The 19,959-nt window shown below is 56.5% G+C and overlaps 3 protein-coding genes and 1 long non-coding RNA gene across 4 annotated transcripts; 3 read left to right on the top strand and 1 right to left on the bottom strand.

The window, feature by feature from the left end:
- Positions 1–1,534, top strand: LOC128822508 (hemoglobin subunit beta-like). The gene is made up of 3 exons (XM_054004224.1): positions 1–287; positions 394–616; positions 1,303–1,534. The coding sequence occupies exons 1-3, from the start codon at positions 196–198 to the stop codon at positions 1,429–1,431; spliced, it is 444 nt and encodes a 147-aa protein (XP_053860199.1). The 5' UTR covers positions 1–195; the 3' UTR covers positions 1,432–1,534.
- Positions 1,535–3,210: 1,676 nt separating this feature from the next.
- LOC128822485 (hemoglobin subunit beta) lies at positions 3,211–4,792 on the top strand. The gene is made up of 3 exons (XM_054004213.1): positions 3,211–3,389; positions 3,488–3,710; positions 4,572–4,792. The coding sequence occupies exons 1-3, from the start codon at positions 3,298–3,300 to the stop codon at positions 4,698–4,700; spliced, it is 444 nt and encodes a 147-aa protein (XP_053860188.1). The 5' UTR covers positions 3,211–3,297; the 3' UTR covers positions 4,701–4,792.
- A 553-nt stretch (positions 4,793–5,345) lies between these two features.
- On the top strand, positions 5,346–13,919 carry LOC128822517 (uncharacterized). The gene is made up of 3 exons (XR_008441471.1): positions 5,346–5,661; positions 6,731–6,935; positions 12,478–13,919. It is a non-coding gene; the product is annotated as an uncharacterized LOC128822517 (long non-coding RNA).
- A 2,099-nt stretch (positions 13,920–16,018) lies between these two features.
- LOC128822441 (olfactory receptor 51E2-like) lies at positions 16,019–19,959 on the bottom strand. Its single transcript, XM_054004149.1, has one exon. It carries the CDS (start codon positions 19,617–19,619, stop codon positions 18,669–18,671), a length of 951 nt encoding a protein of 316 aa, XP_053860124.1. The 5' UTR covers positions 19,620–19,959; the 3' UTR covers positions 16,019–18,668.

Below are 19,959 nucleotides of genomic sequence, written 5' to 3' on the forward strand. Positions count from 1 at the left end.
AGGGCCTCTCTCCCCCTTGGACAGCTTCCAAACCCACTATCTTCCCTTGTGCAGCCCCGCTCCCTCCCCAGCCCCAAGCAGTGGCTCCGTGGACTGAGATTAGGCCGAGCCGTGTATAAAAATCCCTGGGGCAGCCTCGGGAGCCACATCCTCGGCATCGTTCAGGGAAGCTTGGGCAACCCCTCTGCCGACACCATGGTGCACTGGACAGCTGAGGAGAAGCAGCTCATCACCGGCCTCTGGGGCAAGGTCAACGTCGCCGAGTGCGGCGCCGAGGCCCTGGCCAGGTGGGTGCAGCTCCAGGGCCTGCCCGCGGCACCTGCGGGGGAAACACTCCTGTCACTGGAACATCAATGTCTCTGTCTCTGTTTGTGTCCCTCCGCCTCTCCCCAGGCTGCTGATCGTCTACCCCTGGACCCAGAGGTTCTTTGCCTCCTTCGGGAACCTGTCCAGCCCCACGGCCGTCACTGGCAACCCCATGGTCCGTGCCCATGGCAAGAAGGTGCTCACCTCCTTTGGGGAAGCCGTCAAGAATCTGGACAACATCAAGAAAAGTTTTGCTCAGCTGAGCAAACTCCACTGCGACAAGCTGCACGTGGACCCCGAGAACTTCAGGGTGAGCCACACTCAGCTCCAGCCTTGGCTGGGCAGAGGGGCTGGGCTCTGGAGGGGCTTCAGGGGTCTCAGAGGGGCCTGGCAGTCACTGAGACCTCGAGAGAAACCCTGGGGCTGCCTGAGAGCCCGTGGAGGGTAGGGGCAGTGGAGGGGAAAGGGGAGTCATATCTGGGGGGAACAGAGAAGAGTTACGGGCTTGGGATCTGTGAGGGGAGGCAGCCAGGCAGGCGAGGTGAGCGGGCAGAAATGCACAGAGCAGTGTGTCCTGGTCAGGAGAAGCGTCCTGGAGCAGCCAGAAGGGAGGAACTGACACGGGGTTTAGAGGGGAGAGCTGGGCTTGGCTGTGAGGGAGTGGCTAAACCAGAAGGGAAAAAAAGCACAGACACTTTGGCAGGAGGGTTCTGAGCCCCGGGACGGCCAGGGTGGGAGGGATGGAAAAGGAAGGGGTTAAGTCAGTAGAAGCCGAGGGAGGACAGTGCAGAGCAGGCACAGGAAGGTGCTGGGGGAGGATCCAGCACACGCAGGGGTCCCGGGGCGTGCCAGACCCCGAGCTGTGCCAGGAGCCCGGTGTTGGGGCCAGGACAAATCTGCTCCTTGCTGTGCTGTGAACTCCCAGAGACCGGAGGGGACGGTGGGGAGGGCTGCGGGGGCAGCACCAGCTGACAGCTTCTGCTCCCTCCCTGACAGCTCCTGGGTGACATCCTCATCGTCATCCTGGCCGCCCACTTCGGCAAGGAATTCACCCCCGCCTGCCAGGCTGCCTGGCAGAAGATGGTCCGTGTGGTGGCCCACGCGCTGGCCCACGAGTACCACTGAGCCCCCTGGGAGCCTGCCTGCCTGGAGACACTCCTGGGGACTCTCCTCGGGTCCTGCTGGGCTCAAATCACCCAATAAACCAGCTGCTCCAGCCACCAGGAGATGTCTGGTTCTTTGTGGGAATGGGGAGGGAGGGACAGGGGCTGGGGGAGCAAAGGCTCACAAACATGGGATAGATAACATGAGCCATGATCTTCTTCATGCAAGAAACCTGGCCAAGATGGAGATCCCAGGGGAGTGTTCAGGACAAAACCCAAATAAACACCACAAAGTGCAAACAGGAACACTCTGGCACTTTTTGGAGACATCAGGTGACATTGCTCGGTTTAATGTTTGAAGACTTTCACAGAGTGAGTGGAGTGGAACTGTACAAAAATGTGCAGTGGGAGAAGTGACAGGGAGATTTGGGCCATGGCTTGTAACTTCCTGCATGTGGGGTTTTGTTGGCTTGGGTTTTTATTTAAAGTCATTGTCATTCTTAGATTAGCAAAGGTAGACTGTACCAGACACAACCCTCAAGACTTGGTTGGGTGGGACTTGGAAAAAACCTGGGACAGTGGAAGGTGTCCCTGCCCGTGGCAGGGGATGGGACTGGATGAGATTTCAGGTCTGGGGTGCTGTGATCCATGAAACACCACAGTGCTGTTGTGGAGGGAGCAGTGCCACCCCAGCCTGGCCAGGGTCCTTTGGCCGAGCCCCTCCTGCAGTGAGCAGGAACAAACACAAACGCTTTTCTCCAAGGTCATCCAGACCCCAGCAGGGCATTCCTGTGCCCCATGAGCTCCATCCCAGTCCCCTGCACCCCACTCCCACCTTCAGTGGGCACAGGAGCAGAAGAGCAGCCCCAGGACACCCAGCTCCTCTCCCACTTCTCAGGACACCACTGATCCTCCGGCTGCTGAACCCCATGCTCAGGCACTATCAGGCTGCACATCTGTGCAGATGTTTTTTCTTCCTGGAAAGGCTGCTCAGGCCTCGGCAGGGGCTGCCCAGGGAGCTTTGCAGTGCCCATCCCTGCAGGTGTCCCCTGGAGGTGGCACTCAGAGCTCTGGGCTGGGGACAAGGTGGGAATGGGGCACAGCTGGGACTGCATGGGCTGGGAGAGCTTTTCCAGCCCCGGGGATTTGGGGATTCTGTGGCATCCCAGTAATCCCAGTGTTCCCATCTCTCCTCGTGCCCTGTGAGCCAACAGGGAGCTGATTTCCCTGGGTTATAACATCTCCTTTCCAGCCCTGCCTGGCCTTTGCCAGGAGGTTCTTTGAGACGGGAGCTCCCTCTTGGCTGCGAGGCCTTGCCGTGGTTTTAGCAGTGTCATCCTGAAGTTAATCAAACTCCTAAAGAGCAGGGAAAGCAAAGGGAGACCCCAAAGCCTGACAGGTCCTCCAGGGAGAGGAGAAGGAGAAACTGGTGCAGTCAGAGGGAGAACCCAGGAGCCCCAAGTCTGCATCTCCTGCCTCAGGGGCTGGCACCACCCAAGGGGCTCCAGGGCTGGCACCTTCCCCGGGGAGCTGCTGCAGAACCCGCACGGAGCCGTGCGGGGACTCTGCTTGGAGATAACGGCACCTCCAGCAGGGCTGGAAATCAGGGACGGGAGGGCGGCTGGCCAGCCAGTCCCCACTGGACCTGGGCATCTTGCCCTGGGGCCCCACCCTGATGTCGGGTCCCCTCCCCGGGTGCCAGGGCTGCGGGGCCCCCCCGGGGAGGGGACCCGACATCATTCAGCCAATGAAGGGGTGCACAGGGGAGAGGAGGGGCCCCACGTAGGGGATAAAAGCGGGGCCGGGGAGCGGCTCCCCAGCGTGCGATCCTTCGGGAGCAAGAGCCCAGAGTTCCTCCGTGCCGACACGCAGCCCTCCTGCCGACACCATGGTGCAGTGGACAGCTGAGGAGAAGCAGCTCATCACCGGCCTCTGGGGCAAGGTCAACGTCGCCGAGTGCGGCGGCGAGGCCCTGGCCAGGTGGGTGCAGCTCCAGGACCTGCCCGTGGCACCTGCGGGGAAACCACTCCAGCCACGGGAGCGCTGATGTGACTGTGTCTGTCTGTGTCTCTCCCCAGGCTGCTGATCGTCTACCCCTGGACCCAGAGGTTCTTCGCCTCCTTCGGGAACCTGTCCAGCCCCACTGCCGTCCTTGGCAACCCCAAGGTGCAAGCCCATGGCAAGAAGGTGCTCACCTCCTTCGGGGAAGCCGTCAAGAACCTGGACAGCATCAAGAACACCTTTTCCCAGCTGTCCGAGCTGCACTGCGACAAGCTGCACGTGGACCCCGAGAACTTCAGGGTGAGTCCTGCCCTGAGCTGCCCTCCCCAGTGCAGGGGGTCCCTGAGCCTGATCCCCACCGGGAGAGGGGTTTGCCCAGCCAGGGTAGTGTGGGAGGAAGAGGGGTTGGGGTTGGCATGAGGGGAAGGTGCAGGGGGACAGAGAGGGCAGGGACCCTGTGCAGCCTGGCGGGGAGGCACCGCACGGGCTGAGAGGTGACGGGGCAGGGGGCAGGGGAGAGGAGGGGAGGACATGGTTCCAGTGTGGGAATGGAGGGGGAGAACAAAGTGAGAGCAGTTGAGCAGGAAGAGGTTTGAGCCAAGGGGCAAGAGCAAAGTTTGGCACAGAGGAGAACAGAGAGATGAGTGAGGAGCTGGAGATGGCAGCTGGAATGCCAAAAGTAAAAGAGGGTCTACAGAGAGAAAAATTTGGCTGAGCATCTCAGTGGGGAATTAACCCCACCATTTGTCCCTGGGCTGGGGCTGGCACAAATGCCCGTGTCAGCATGAGCTCCTTGTTTGTGCTCTGCGGGGCCGAGCGCTGGCTCTGCTGTGCTGCGAGCTCGGCTGGGTCTTCTGCTGAGACAAACTCCAAAACAAAGCCAGAAGGGCAAAGAAAAACTTACTGCAAAAAACTCTGGAGAATTTTTGGTTGCTCCTCCCATACAGCAGCAGAACCTGAACCTTTAGAGTAAGAGTAGAGACCAAGTTTAAGGTGCGTCTCAGAAAGTACCTGGGGGAGGTTTTAAGGTGCGTCTTAGAAAGGACCTGGGGGAGGTTTCTAAGACTGCAGATTTCCTGGAGGCTTCCCTGGGTGCAGCGTGAGTGCTTGTGTGGGGCTGTACGGGGCGTTGCTAACCCGAGGCTGCTCCTGGCCCCACAGCTCCTGGGTGACATCCTGGTCGTCGTCCTGGCCGCCCACTTCGGCAAGGAATTCACTCCCGACTGCCAGGCTGCCTGGCAGAAGCTGGTGCGTGTGGTTGCCCACGCTCTGGCCCGCAAGTACCACTGAGGAGCCGCGGGAGCGCCCGGCAGCGCCCGCACCCGCTGCCGTCCGAGCCAACCGCTTCTAACAGCCAAATAAAGCTCATCCTGTGAAACCTGCCTGCGTCTGTGTGTCCCTGAGGGCATGGAGGGCTTGGGGGCACGGCTGGCGGGGCTGGCAGCTCCAGCGGGGTCGCAGAAAACACGCCCTGCCTTGGTTCTGGGTGGCTCCGGTGGTTTGTGTGGGCTTTGCCTCTGGAAGCTGTGCTTTCAGGGTATGGGGCTGATAAAGTCCTGCCCTCCCCGGGGTCACACCGGGGGCTTTGCACGGAGGAACTACTCAGAATTTTACTGTAAAACCTGCATGTCTCTCCTACACAAGGGAAACTGAGAGGATTCATATTTTTCGGGGGGGAGGATAAACAAATTGAAGACTTTAATCTACCCTGGCTCATCCCTGGTGTAAAACCTACCCAAAATCAGCTGAGTCACACGGGCCCAGCAGCCAGCTGGGTGGGGGCAGGTTTTAGATAAACATTTTGCTATCAAGGCCTGAGCAGACTTTGTTTATTCACATCCCTCCCACCCTGCGACGCCCACTCTGCAATGATGGGGGGGCGATTCTGCCAAGAGCAGCCACTTAATTTCCTGGATGGGGGTTTTGGGTGGGTCCTGCAGAGCAGGACTCTTTCGGGTAGGGTTTGTTCTTGGCATGGGAAGCACATCTGAACAGAGTGTGACATGGCAAAAGCGGTGCTTGGCTGAAAGGATGCGCCACTTCTAAGGGAAAATATTGGGTAAAGTGATTCAATCCAGGATTTCTGGCACCCAAGTTGCACCGTGGTCTGTCTCTGCCTCACCCACATCTCTGGGCACTCCCTCTCTGCCCCTGACCCACAGGAAGGTGCTGGAAGCCCCCCGTGACCCATAAATGCCCTTTCTCAATCATGACACCCAAAGGAGGAGGCATTTTTCTTCCTGCTGACAAGGTACATACTCAGCAGAGGAGATGATTCCCAGCAAGTCCCAAAGGGTTTCTCTCCCTGCAGGGAGACTGGGCAGGCACAGAGCCACCAAACCCCCAAATATTTCATGACTTTTCATAGGCTTCATGACAGATATGAGCAGTTTCCCATGAGGGTGATTGTTCATGAGCAGACATGAGTGAAGTGTGTGAATGAGCAGGGCTCCTCCTGCCAGCGACGTGTCTGGGGCTGGGAAGGACAACAGAGCTGGACAGGGACAGGAGCCAGGGAATGGCTCCCAGTGCCAGAGGGCAGGGCTGGGTGGGAGACTGGGAATTGGGAATTGTTCCCTGGCAGGGTGGGCAGGGGCTGGGATGGAATTGCCAGAGCAGCTGGGGCTGCCCCTGGATCCCTGGCAGTGCCCAAGGCCAGGTTGGACACTGGGGCTGGAGCAGCCTGGCACAGTGGGAGGTGTCCCTGCCATGGCAGGGGTGGCACTGGGTGGGCTTTAGGGCCCCTCCCAACCCAAACCAGTCTGGCATTTTCATGGTGGGCTCCAGGAGGAGAGGTGCCATCTCCCAGTGGCTGATCACAGATCACAACTGTGGTTTCTATAATTTATCACTTTGCCAATGCCTTTTCGTACCCATTTTGCCAAAGGGCAATCCTCCTCTCCTGAATTCTGCTCAGTCATTACTCTCTGCTGTTGTTGTGGACATTCCCTTCCTTTCCGTCCCAGGCAGCACCATGTGCAGCTCATTCATCAAAGTTCTGTGATGCTGTGGGAGAGCAATCCATCATCCTGCTGGGGTGAACTTCCCACCATTCCCGAGCTGCATTCAGAGGGACTCAGGAGTTTTCAATCTTTTCTAAATCAGAAATTCTTTTAAAGAATTCTTATTCAAACGTTAGTCAGGAGCAGGTGAACCAGGGGACTATCAGATGTAATTATTTTTATCTTGGCCTTATCCCCACACTTATCAAAATTGCTGGAGCAGAAAATGTCCCCAGTTCACTTCTTAGCACCAGCCAGAAATTCTCTTTAAGCAGCTCTGTGCTGCCCCTGCCGGGGTTATTTTTCTTGTATTTATAGGCACGGTTTTACACCTCTCAAGGGAATTCTGTGAGGAGTGGCAGCGTCATGGAGCATTTCAGGAGCCCGAGCTGGTGGGGTCGGATTGCAATCACAACATCAGCTGCCCCTGGCATGTGTGTGCTCTGTTTGACACGGCTGCAAGGAGGGGGACTGGCACTGGACTTGCTCTGATGTTCAAAAGATGCTTCATCGCTTTTGAGAGGTAAATAAAGATGTTGTTTTCTCCAGGACCTGAGTGGAAATTCCCAACTTGCCCAAAGAATCTCTGCTCCTGCAGGGACTGTTTCAGTTTTTGTCATGTCTCAGAGATGTTTGGACAGAAAATCTCTCTGCCTGTGGCACAAAGGGATCCTTGCAGATTTCCTAGGATGGCCCTAAAGCACGTGGCCAAAGCAGCAGGTGAGGCTGCAGGGTGGCACCTGCCCTCCTTGCTCTCTTCCGTGAGCCCCTGGTGCAGGGGCTGGCTGGGAACAGGATCACAACTTTTTCCTCCCTCACTGCCACGATCTGATGTCATGGCAACTGCAGCAGAGCTGCAAAGCCCCTCAGAAATAGCATGTGGATGTTAAAAGATTTTTGATCCCTTCGTGGCTTTGGAGGAAGGAAGGTTGGAAACCCCAGAGGGAATTGTCAGAGCTGATCTGCCTCATCTTTCCTTTGTTCTGCCCCCTTGCCTCCTCCCCGCTCTGTCAGTGCCCTTCCAGCCCAAATTCTCTGCAGCAGAGACCCAGACACGTGCAGGAATCACATTTCTGAGCTGCTGCCGAGCTTCTCTTTCCTCCCCCTGAGTCTTACCTGACTTGGGGTGAAGTGCAGGAGTCTCACTGCACACAGTGACCTCAGAGACCAGACCCTTCTGCTGTTTCAGTTTGTTGGCAGCGTTTTCATGGCGTCTCCCTCTGATGCCTCAGGTTTGAGCTTTTTTATTTTCCACATCCGGTGCTGCTTTCATGTGCAGTTCTGAGCTTCATATCAGAGGATGGTGAGCCCTGGTCACAGAGCAGGGAGACAAAACAATTCCTGCTCCAGCTGGGCACCAAGGACAAATGATCCAAAGCTCAGGCCCAGGAGCACAAACAGAGGCTGGGCTGGAGAGAGAAAAACAAGCAGGATGGGAGTGCCTGGGCTAAAGCTGGAATGGGACAATGAACTGCAAGGTGCAAATGGAGCAGAGCTGATCCCAGTGAGAGCCCCCGGGAGCGCTCGTGCATTTTGGGACCATTTTGGTTCCTCTTGGGTGCAGCCCTGGCTGGGCTCTGGTGCTGCCCAAGGTGGATCCATGGAGGAGATCCTTTCCATAAATCCCTGTTTATTCTGTGACTCTGCCCAGCCTCTGCTCCAGGGCAGCCTCACCTGCACCTCTCTTTGCCCAGCTCAGGTGAGGGCTGCTGTGCAGACAGGGCACCCCTCTCCTCCTCCTCCTCCTCCTCCTCAGCCCTCCCCAGCCTCTCTCCACAGAGTTCTGCCATGGGAAAACCTGAGTGTTGTCGAGCACGTGGAGAAGGGAGCATGAGGCTTTTGCAGTGACCCGAATCCCAGATCCACTGAGGCTGGAAAAGCCCTCCCAGCTCAGGGAGTGCCACCTGTGCCAGGTGCCCAGCTGGTCAGCCGTGGCTGGAGATGTGCCCCAGCTGCTCTGGCCTCACTGGGAGCCTGGCAGACGGTGCTGGCAGGCCCAGGCCAGCAGGGCTGGTGCTGCCCGTCCCTGGGAGCATCACCTGCTGCTCCCAGCACAACCGGGCTGGGGTTCAGCCTGTGCCTGGCACTGCTGCTGTGTCCCAGGGGCAGGAGGGCTCGGCAGGGGCAGCTGAGGAGTGCTCCTGCCTGGCCTGGCTGTGCAGCAATGCAGCTGAGCAGATCCACGATGGGCAGCATGTCTGCCCTGGCACAGCCCTGGATGGGCAGGATGGACTTGTGCCAGCTTTTACCCTTTTTTACCAAGACCAGAACAGTGGGTGGTGCACAGAGTGAATAAATCCAGCTGCTTGCTTTTGTGGGGTGTTGCAGAGGATGACGATGCTGTGCACGGCGGAGCTTGCACACTCAGATTCAGATACTTAAATCTGTATTTTCGTGCTGAAGGCCGTTAGAGCACGCTGGAAAGCTGTCTGCTAATTTAACTTATCAAGCTAATTATTGAGCTGCTGAAGTGAGGAGCAGAGTTGCAGGTGTCTGGAGCTTTGTCTGAGACGTGGGGCAGCTGAAAATACACCAGTTCCATTTCTCATGGCATGCTGATGAGTTCAGTCCCCAACCAAACAATGCCAAGTTCTCTGTTTACATAGACAGACTGAGTGCGAATTCCTTGAATGCTGGGGGCTGGAAACGTTTAACTTCTCCCACACCCTCCCCTAAAAAGAGCAGTGGGCCAGTCAGGCTCTCATTAGTGTCAGCTTGAGGGGCATTTTATAGCTTGCTTTTAATGTCTTCCTGACAAGCCCAAAGGCACCGTTCTGCATGCAAGGCTCGAGCCCCTGAAGCATCCTTCCCCTGCCGTGATTTGTATTCCACGGAGCCCAGCACTGCCGAGGGCTGCTGGGCTGGGCTCGGGAGCCCTGGGCTGACAGCTCTGTGCCACAGATCTCCTCACAGCTGCAGCTGCAATAACAGCATTCCCGATAAGAATTGTAGTTGCTGTGCGTTTTCCTAATAAATATCGGCTGAAATGCCTGGCACTGGGAGCAGCTGGGCTTACAGCAGTGGCAGCAGCAGCTGGGGTGGTGGATGAACTCGGAAATGAAGGGAAACAAAAGGTTCTGGATTTGCCAGTGCCTTAGAGCTGCAAGAGTGACCTGTGCCCTCGGGGGCAGCGTGGGTGACAGGTAAATTCTGGCAATTGCTGCTGCTTCTGCAGCTCCTGGGAGCACAGCTCCACCGTGCCGGGAGCTGCACAGACACAAAACAGGGAGAGAGCTGCAGCCTTCCCCCTTTCCTCCCACCGAAGGGACTGAGGGGAGACAGCAAAGGCAGCAGCTGGGGGAGGACAGGAGGAGCGGTAGGACCAGGGAGTGCTGTGGGCTGGGAGGGACCCTAAAGCTCCCCCTGTTCCACCCCAGCCACGGGCAGGGCCACGGCCGGGACTCTGTGGCAGAGGGGCTCCAAATGGAGGCGCCCCCACACCATAGGTGTCCCAAATCCCACAGCCAAATGCTCCTAATGAACCCCTTGTAGGGGAATGGGGGACACTGGGGTTGCTGCAGGACTCGTTCTGCTCTGTGCTGTCACCAGGGAGTGCATGGAGGGCACGGGGAGCTCCCAGAGCTCGCACAGGACACCAGGGCAGGCTCTGGACTGGTAACAGCTGCCCTCTGTGTTTTTATAGGGGTGTTAAAACCTCGGTTCCACATAGAACATGTGCCTCCTTCTGCTGCAACACGCTTCTGCAGCCCCAACGCCCCCAGAGCCCCCGGGACCTGGTGACACCTCGCTGGGACAGGGCAGCACTGGGACCAGCAGCCCCACACAGGCTCGGAGAAGGGAGCTTGACCACTCCTGCCCTCTCACCACGCTCCTTGGGCAGTGGTGGGTGTGTGTAACACATCTGTCGATGTGGGAACCCTCATGGAGATTTCTCAAACCTGGTGCTCCAACCCCAAGACCTCGGAAGGGTCTCAGCCTGTTCCTCGTTTTCCTAGTGCAGCCTCTTTGATCAAGCAGCAGATCCCACAGCAGATCCCACAGCAGATCCTGCTCATCCTCCAAAAGAATTCACCAAACTCATAAAAGGGCAGTCAGGACACAGAGCAAAGCTTTGTGTCCCTGAGACAGTGGGGATCTGGAGTTGTGGCTTGGCTGAGACAGCCAAGGGAATTTTACCTTTGTGATCGGCTCCTGGCCAGGAGAAGGACAACTCCCGAAAGGCAGAGCGCTGGTGGAGCTGGAGGAGCCCGTGTCTGGCTGATGGATGAGCAGTGATGGTGGGCTCCTTGCTGTGCTGGGGCTCAGGGGATTTCACTCCACTGGCACAGTGATCCTGTGCTGACTGTGCTGCTCCAGGGAGCAAAAGGGCTGGGGAGAGACACCCTGGCTGAAGGGCAGGGGAAAGCAGGGAGCATCCCACACAAACCCCAGGGAGCATCCCACACAAACCCCAGGGAGCATCCCACACAAACCCCAGGGAGCATCCCACAGAAACCCCAGGGAGCATCCCACACAAACCCCAGGGAGCATCCCACACAAACCCCACCCCTGGGATGGGAGCTGGGAGCTCGCTGCTCCTTGCTCTGGCCTTCCCAGGCCCAGAGGAGGAGCCCCGTGCTCCCACCAGGAGCTGGCTTGGACATCGCCTGGAGATCTCCCTCACCTGGAGATCTGAGTGTGGATTCAGTGCTTTATGGGGGAGATTCCTGGATCCCCTCTGTGTGAGTGCTGCAGAGCACATCTTCTTTGCTGGCAGGGAGCCTCATCCTCACGTTAGATCTATTTTTGTCACTATTATTATTATTATTATTATTATTATTATTATTATTATCTTAAATCATTTGCACCTCTGTTCTCCTTCTTTCTGTGAAAAAGCCCCATGATGACCTTTCCCTTCCCTAAAAACCCCCTTGGCAGCAGCAGAGCCTGGGGGAAGTGCCTTTGTGCCAGGCAGTTTGTGCCTCTCAGAGCCGAGCACAGCTGGGAGCCCGGGCAGGGCAGCCAGGCTTTGCCAAGCACCCAGCAGCTCGTGGGTGCCAAAAAGCAGCACTGTGAACATCTGCCAGGCAGGGGTGGCAGATCCTGGACTTGGCTATGCCTGCATTACAAACTGGAGGGCTGTTTTCCAGCAGGAATGAAGTCAGCAATAACCACATCACCCTCTCCTGGAGGGGAGAGCTCTGGCAGCTCCCTGTGCTGCCCAGGAACCACTTCTGCGTGCTGGGAAGAGATTTCAGTCCTACTTACCCACCTGGCCAGGCTGGAAAATGGGCAATGACTGTCCTTCCTCACAGGTTTCTGGCCCTGATGTGGGTGCAGGTCCCTGCTCTGCAGGAAGCAGAGTCTCAGGGGGTTATCAGGATCACACCATGGCACACCTGGCGCTGCCAAGGGCAGCTTGTGGCACCCCTGCTCTGCCCTGGTTGGATTAATGGTGTGCACAGCTCTCCCTGACAAGAAAAAAGGGTCTGAGGGCAACCAGCTCTTGGTGACAGGGGCCCCCTCCCTCGGAAGCTGACCCTCACTGCCCCTAGAGCAGCTCCCCGAGGGAGCTGGTGTTTATCTGGAGCTGACGTGTGAAAAGCAGCCCAGAAGAGCCCGGATCGCTTTGCCTTAAACACCAATATTGAAATAGATATTTCTCGATCCAAACTCAAACAGGAGCTGCCTGAGCATCTTCCCTCCAGGCTGCCAGTGAGTGTCTTTGCATCCCCCTCCACAAGGGCTCCCAGGCTGGTGGGAGAAGGCAGTAGGGTCCATGTAGGCTCATGTTCAGAGACATGAACCCTTCTTGGCTGTTCTGTGCTGAGGGCTTTCTGTCCTCGGGACAAAACGAGCATCAAGCACTCTGGACCTGGCCTGGCCAGTGGCACAGACTGCTGTGAGGGGGTCTGGAGGCTGAGATTTCCCCCCCAGCCTTTGGCCCCTGTTGTAAAAGCGACCCAATGCCTGGGAAGAATGAGCTCTGAACCCTAGTGATTTCAGAAGGCTAATTAATTACTTTATTTACAAGGCCTTTTAAGTCTAATCAAAAACTAAGCTACCCAATTAGGAAGTGACACCTAAATTATTTCCCTTTCTAACCCAATGACTGACCCCTACAGACCCGCAATGCGGATTTTTCTGCCCAATTACAAGATACCACCCAAACCCAAGAAGAGAGAGGAAGAAGAGGAAAGGAACTCGAGACAACACCCTGTACCCTCCATCTTGAACCCATCTAGAACATACTAAAAATCCTGAACCCTAAATTTCTCACCCCTGTGACACACTACACTGCTCTCTACAATCTCCACAATCCATTTCACACTTTTGTGGTTTCTGGTTTACCTTGAGGCTTTGGAAGTTTTCTCCATGGATGAGGGTCAGGGTCAGTGCTCCCCTGGGGCTCAGGACACCCCAGAGCAGAGAGAGAAATGTTCCCGGTGCTCTGGGTTTCCACACTTTATTATACTATATTAGACTATAACTATATTGCACTTTATTAGACTAACAAGAACTATCACTAACTAACTATATCACTAATTAACTAACCAAAAAACCCGTGACTCTCTCCTGAGAGTCCCAACACAGCTGCTGGATCCAATTGGTCCCTGAATCCAAACAGCTATCACCAGAATCTAATTAAGTAATCACTTTGAGTAAACAATCTCTATACCACATTCCATATGGACACAAACACAGGCACAGATAAGAATTGTTTTCTCTTCTTCCCTCTGTGCTTCCCCAAGAAAAAACCCTGAGAGAGAGAATTATGTCTCTCTGTTCAGAGAACGTGAATGCTACAGGCCCCTGCTTGCACTGGGCCAGGAGAGCCCCTGTAAAATAAGTGTCCTGACAGCTTCCACTGGAAGTGTCCTGTGCCCCGGGGGGTTCTCCTGGAGCACGCTGGATTCCTCCTGGGTAAACTGAACGGGAAGACTGCCTGAGATGCACACTTGCTACTGTCCAGTGTCTAAAAGGTGACCAGCCCAGGAGACCAGGGGAAAGCTGGTCTGAAATAAACCTTCCTGAGGTGTGCTTAGGGGGAAGATGAATCCAGCCCTGAGCTCTAAGGACGTTTGACAGCACTGTGCTGCTCATCAGTGTAAACTGAGCTGCCAAGTGCTCGGCTTGGTCAAGAAACCATGGATTTCAGGCCAAAAGTGCCAGTGTCAGAGTATTTGACAGCCCCCCTCCCCCTGGCCCACAAGCCCACGCTCCAGTGGTACCTGTTCTGCCCCCAAAGGATGGGACTCACTCACACCCTGCACATTGCTCAGCTTCTCCCCAATCCCTGGCAGAAAGGATCCCTTGAGGAGCCCTGCAGTGCAGACTAGGCTGATGTCCCCAGCCTGGCTGGAGCCTTTGGAAGCCTTCCTGGAGCTTCCTGGACCTGCAGGCAGCAGAGGGATGGGCAGTGTCCCAGAACAGAGCCAGGCTTTGCAGTGCCCATCCCTGCAGGTGTCCCCTGGAGGTGGCACTCAGAGCTCTGGGCTGGGGACAAGGTGGGCACGGGGCACAGCTGGCACTGCCTGGGCTGGGAGGGCTTTTCCAGCCCCGGGGATTTGGGATTCTGGTCTAGTGGATCCCCTCGAGGGTCTGATGCAGCCGAGCTGGGCGCTGGTCCCGCTGCATGCAGACAGATCTCACACTGTGACCATCCCAGCCCGCCCCAGCACGGCCACCAGTCACCAACTGGAGCTGGCCTGTGCTGGAAACCTCACGGGTACTTTGGGCTGGGGCAGTGTCACCTGCACTCTGGGGACATTCCCCATTTTTTTCCATGTGGCTTTAGACATCCCGGGAATCGCAAATCCTGGCAATTTTCTTCCTCACCTCCTTCCAGGCAGCTCCCTCTGTGGATGGTGCTCTACCTGAAACTCCATGATTCTGTGGGGAGCACGGGGACAGGGAGCAGAGCTCCCAGGCAGAGGCAGTGGGAGGCGGAGTGGGGCTGCCCGGAGCAGCCGCGGCACCAGAGCCCTTCGTGCAGAGCGAGGGCTGCTGGCCCAGCCTCAGCACTCACCCTGTCCCCAGGGGCACTCTGCTCTGCAGAGACCTGGGATGTTCTTCTGCCTGACACATCAATCCCAGCAGGGAGCTCTGCATCTCCTCCGCTACTTCAGGCATAATTAGAGACAGAAGGCAGAGAAGGTGGCAGCTTTTAACCCACTCGGTGCCGATGACCCCGCAAACAGGGCTGTGCTTTGCTGCTCTGTACCTGGTTTCTTCCAGTGTTTTGATTTGAAGGAGATCTAAGAGCCATCCTCGAATTATAGAAGGGCTTGTCTTAGAAGGAACCTGATAGATCATCGAGTTCCAACCACCTGCCATGGGCAGGGACACCTTCTACTAGACCAGAATCCCAAATCCCCGGGGCTGGAAAAGCCCTCCCAGCCCAGGCAGCCCCAGCTGTGCCCCGTGCCCACCTTGTCCCCAGCCCAGAGCTCTGAGTGCCACCTCCAGCCTCCAGGGGACACCTGCAGGGATGGGCACTGCAAAGCTCCCTGGGCAGCCCCTGCCAAGGCCTGAGCAGCCTTTCCATGGGGAAATTCCTGCTGCTGGCCAAGCTGAGCCTGCCCTGGCCCAGCCTGAGGCCGTTCCCTCTCCTCCCTGTTCCCTGGGAGCAGAGCCTGATCCCCACCCTGCCCTTCCCCAGCTCCATTGCCCTTCTCTGGGCAGTTCAAGGTTAAATTTGGGTTTAATTGCTGGGTGTGCAATTAAGACTGTTGCAGTATGTATTAATGATCCTTTCCAAACAACAGCAATCTATCCCTTCTTGGCTGCTTTTCATCCCCAGCTTTAATCCAGGCACGGAGAGAGAAGTCAGGAGCACCATGCCCATGGCACAGATGGAGGATGATGATGTAACGAGGCAGATTTGGGACCCCAAACCGTGTTTGTTCAGTTCACTTGGTGTGGGTGTCACCCTGCACCCCTGGGCTCTGCTCTGTGGAGCTCAGGCAGTGCAACCCCTCTGTGCCAAATCTTCAGCAGAGCCAATTGCAATCCAAATGTTGAGCAAATAAAGCCCTTCCATTTCTGGGAACTGTATCCAACCCCCAGAGGGGAGGGGAGGGGAGGGGAGGGGAGGGGAGGGGAGGGGAGGGGAGGGGAGGGGAGGGGAGGGGAGGGGAGGGGAGGGGAGGGGAGGGGAGGGGAGGGGAGGGGAGGGGAGGGGAGGGGAGGGGAGGGGAGGGGAGGGGAGGGGAGGGGAGGGGAGGGGAGGGGAGGGGAGGGGAGGGGAGGGGAGGGGAGGGGAGGGGAGGGGAGGGGGAGGGGAGGGAAGGGAAGGGAAGGGAAGGGAAGGGAAGGGAAGGGAAGGGAAGGGAAGGGAAGGGAAGGGAAGGGAAGGGAAGGGAAGGGAAGGGAAGGGAAGGGAAGGGAAGGGAAGGGAAGGGAAGGGAAGGGAAGGGAAGGGAAGGGAAGGGAAGGGAAGGGAAGGGAAGGGAAGGGAAGGGAAGGGAAGGGAAGGGAAGGGAAGGGAAGGGAAGGGAAGGGAAGGGAAGGGAAGGGAAGGGAAGGGAAGGGAAGGGAAGGGAAGGGAAGGGAAGGGAAGAGAAGAGAAGAGAAGAGAAGAGAAGAGAAGAGAAGAGAAGAGAAGAGAAGAGAAGAGAAGAGAAGAGAAGAGAAGAGAAGAGAAGAGAAGAGAAGAGAAGAGAAGAGAAGAGAAGAGAAGAGAAGAGAAGAGAAGAGAAGAGAAGAGAAGAGAAATACTTGGGGGCCATCTCCCAGGAGATTTTCTAGGAATCTCCATCTGCTACAGTCCCATGTGTGTCCTTGCTGCCTCTATTGCCAGCTCCAGGCTCCTGTGACTCCCAATCCTCTTCCCACCTCTCCCAAACTCCTCTTTCCTCCCCTCTCCACCGTTCCTCGCCTTGTCCCAACCCTTCCCTTTCAGTCAAGCGAACCCAACCCTTCCCTGCACCAGCCCCACCTCTGGCTCTGGCCCTGCTCACGGAGGAGGTGTGGGCTGGGTGTGCCCATGGGCTGGTTGAGGTTTTCCTTCTGCTGCAGGAGAGGTGACCTGGGCCCTCAGCACTGGACATTCCAGGAGGGAAGTGGCAAAGACAAGTGCCATGTTCAGCATGTTCTGTTCCCCAGCAAAGCAACACTCCATGACTAAACTTTGGAGAACAAGATGTGAGTTTTTATCTGCACCCAGGAGAAATCAATCCATCATGCCTTCCTGCTCCGAGCCTCTATTAGCTCTCTGAGAAATAAATGAGTAGGAAATACAATACAGCATTCCAGAGTAGTTCATTCATTTTTCTCTATTATTTTTTTTTTTATCAGCACAAGAGGAAAAAACAGGAGCATATGGGGAATGAGCAGGAGCCATTTCTCGGTGCCATGGCCACCTGAAAAGGGTTTAGACCCATAATGCCTCTGAAAAATTCATTCACATTTCCCAAATCACATTAGACAGGTACAGATTGTTTTCATTTTTACAAAATTTTTTTTTTACCCTTCTAAGCTCTATTAAACCAGAATATGCCAAAAATGACAGGAGACAGAATTGCCTTGAAGTCCCAGATGAGAACCATTTGTAACTCGCCTAAATGAAAGAATTTATTTTGAAATAAATTGAGGTTGAATTTAGCAGAAAAAGGTTATACCAAGACTGAAGCTGTACCAGCACAGACTACAAAAATGAGGCTTGTTTCACTCCCAGCATTCATTGGAACTGGGAAGAAACTGCACCAAACTCCACCAAACACTGCAGCACTGGGGGCCCCCGCCCACAACAGAGCCCTTGGTGACATCTCCCATCTAAAGTCACGGACAAGAGCCCCTGAGCTCTGGGACCTGCTCTGTCCTAGAGAGTCAGTCTGTGAGGAGCGGCTGAGGGAGCTGGGAAGGGGCTGGAGAATCCCTGAGGGAGCTGGGAAGGGGCTGAGCCTGGAGCAAAGGAGGCTCAGGGGGGACCTTGTGGCTCTGCACAGCTCCTGCCAGGAGGGGACAGCCGGGACAGGGCTCAGAAAAAGGGACAGGAGGAGAGGGAACGGCCTCAGGCTGGGCCAGGGCAGGCTCAGCTTGGCCAGCAGCAGGAATTTCCCCATGGAAAGGCTGCTCAGGCCTTGGCAGGGGCTGCCCAGGGAGCTTTGCAGTGCCCATCCCTGCAGGTGTCCCCTGGAGGTGGCACTCAGAGCTCTGGGCTGGGGACAAGGTGGGCACGGGGCACAGCTGGCACTGCCAGGGCTGGGAGGGCTTTTCCAGCCCCAGGGATTTGGGATTCTGGGATCCTAATGGAGACACTGGGGTTTGAGAGCACCTGTGCCTCCTGATGCAGTGCAGATCAGGCCAGTGCTGCTGCTGCTCCCCCAGAAAGGCCTGGGCAGGGCCTTTGTGCCACCCTGGGGCAGCAAAACCCACGGTGACCAAACGGGAGCTCAGCCCCGGCTCCGCTGGCTGAGGGATCTCTGTGTCTGCTGCAGTGGGAACATCCCCGATTCCCCCTCGAGTGTGAAACCACAACTCGTGGTAACGAGAACACTGAGAGGGGTTCCCCTCAATCCTTGCTCGTCTCTCCAAGGCGTGCCAGAGGATGGTGTCAGACTCTGCTCAGTGGTGCTGGTGGCAGGACGTTTTAGGAATTCCCAGTGTGGCTTGGAAATGAGACTTCCTTCAGCTTGGAGTCATCACTGACATTTATAACTTGCTTGTTTTTTTCCCTTGAGATGTTTTCATTTTCTTGAATACAATTACAAATTTAAATGATTTTTACAATTGCTACCAGTAACTCTGAGTCTGAAGTTTTTACACAGCATCTGCTCTGAGGAGGTTGAGGGGTCTTGACAGAGTGCACAGCAGGTCAGAACAAGACCACAGAGGGGGATGTTCTTTCTCTGAAATGCATTTCTGCATCTGTAATGTCACTTTGGACAGGTGTCCTGTAATTATTTTACTTAAAGAATGATGCTACATGCAAATTTTCTGGCAAAACTTCTGGAATGTGTCTGTGAAACCAATGAATTAACTAAATCATCCCAAACCAGCCGGCATTTTCTCTGCTCTGCCACTGTTAGAGGTGAGACGGGAACCAAGACGTGCAATGCTGGGACATCTGTGTAAGTTTGCTGAGTCACTTTTCCCTTCTTGTGGAACCTGCCAGGTTGGGCTTGGATTTAGATCACTGCAGTCATTTCTCTCTGAGTTTGGTGAGGGCAAACACTCTCTGGGGGAGTGTACAATCAGCTTTTGCCTGGTGGCAGCGCCTCAGAGCACACGGAGAGGACAGTCCGGCACCAAAGGCTCTGAGTGTAAAACAAGGTGAGCCAGAGTGAGGACACGGGGCAGCGCCCAGCTCAGGTCACCGGGGAGCTCTGTCGGTGACGTGAATCAAGCTCAGGATCCTCCTCTGGATCTGCTTGGTCCTCACCCCGTAGATGATAGGGTTGAGCACGGCGGGCACCAGGATGTAGATGTTGCCCATGATGATGTGGACCAGCGGAGCCAGGTCCTTCCCAAACCTGTGCACCACAGACAGCCCAATCAGGGGCACGTAGAAGGCCAGCACCACGCAGATGTGGGTGATGCAGGTGCTGAACACCTTGAGCCGCTCCCTCCAGGCCGCGAGGCGCAGGACGGCCTTCAGGATGAGCAGGTAGGAGAGGCAGATGAGCACGGCGTCCAGCCCCATGACCAGCAGGATGGCGGTGAGCCCGTACACCACGCTGGGGGTGGTGTTGGCGCAGGCCAGGTTCATCACGTCCTGGTGCAGGCAGAAGGAGTGGGACAGCACGCGGGAGCCGCAGAAGGGCAGGGGCAGGAGGAGCAGGGGCAGCGGCAGGAAGAAGAGCACTCCTCTGGCCACGGCCAGCAGCCCGATCTTGGCCGTGGCACCGTTGGTGAGGATGGCGGCGTGCCGCAGCGGGTGGCAGATGGCCACGTAGCGGTCCACGGCCATGGCCAGCAGCACGGTGGACTCGACGGCCGAGAGCGTGTGGATGAGGAACATCTGGAGCAGGCAGGCGGCGAAGCTGATCTCCCTGCTGCCGAACCAGTAGAAGCAGAGGATGCGCGGCACGGTGGCCGTGGCCAGCGCCAGGTCGATGGCGGCCAGCATGCAGAGGAAGAAGTACATGGGCGCGTGCAGGCTGGGCTCGGCGCGCACCACCAGCAGCACGGCGCCGTTGCCCAGCACCGCCAGCACGTAGGCCGAGCACAGCGGGATGGCCATCCAGGACTGCGCCGCCTCCAGCCCCGGCAGGCTGGCCAGGATGAAGGACGGGCTGAGCTCAGAGCTGTTGGAGAAGGGCATGGCCCGCGGCGCCAGGGCCACTCATGCTACGCCCGGGCGCTTCCTGCTGCAGGAGAAACACAAACTTTTTACCAGCCCTTTCCCATGGCTTGGGATCCCACAGGGCCATTCCTGGCATTCTCAGAGCTGCCACGCTGATGCAGAGAGCTCCTCTCCCGGTTTTTTACCCCGTTATGGCTCTGTGCAACAACATATGCAGTGACAAAATGCTGACATTTCAGTTCGAACGGGAATTGCCTGAATTCTCTAAAAGGCAGAACACCATAAAATCAACCTTTTGAATAGTAAACCCATCAGCTGAACTTGTTTGCTTTTCTTTCTAAAGGACAAAATTAAAAAT

Source organism: Vidua macroura, chromosome 2, assembly GCF_024509145.1.
Source record: "Vidua macroura isolate BioBank_ID:100142 chromosome 2, ASM2450914v1, whole genome shotgun sequence".
Classification (NCBI taxonomy): Eukaryota; Metazoa; Chordata; class Aves; order Passeriformes; family Viduidae; genus Vidua; species Vidua macroura.

What these genes read in the sequence shown, in the direction of transcription:
- LOC128822485 (XM_054004213.1), top strand. Translation starts at nt 3,298, where the DNA reads ATGGTGCAGTGGACAGCTGAGGAGAAGCAGCTCATCACCGGCCTCTGG. An exon ending in GGCGGCGAGGCCCTGGCCAG is followed by an intron (nt 3,390 to 3,487) that starts GTGGGTGCAGCT and finishes GTCTCTCCCCAG; the next exon opens with GCTGCTGATCGTCTACCCCT. An exon ending in TGGACCCCGAGAACTTCAGG is followed by an intron (nt 3,711 to 4,571) that starts GTGAGTCCTGCC and finishes CTGGCCCCACAG; the next exon opens with CTCCTGGGTGACATCCTGGT.
- LOC128822441 (XM_054004149.1), bottom strand. Translation starts at nt 19,619, where the DNA reads ATGCCCTTCTCCAACAGCTCTGAGCTCAGCCCGTCCTTCATCCTGGCC.
- LOC128822508 (XM_054004224.1), top strand. Translation starts at nt 196, where the DNA reads ATGGTGCACTGGACAGCTGAGGAGAAGCAGCTCATCACCGGCCTCTGG. An exon ending in GGCGCCGAGGCCCTGGCCAG is followed by an intron (nt 288 to 393) that starts GTGGGTGCAGCT and finishes GCCTCTCCCCAG; the next exon opens with GCTGCTGATCGTCTACCCCT. An exon ending in TGGACCCCGAGAACTTCAGG is followed by an intron (nt 617 to 1,302) that starts GTGAGCCACACT and finishes CCTCCCTGACAG; the next exon opens with CTCCTGGGTGACATCCTCAT.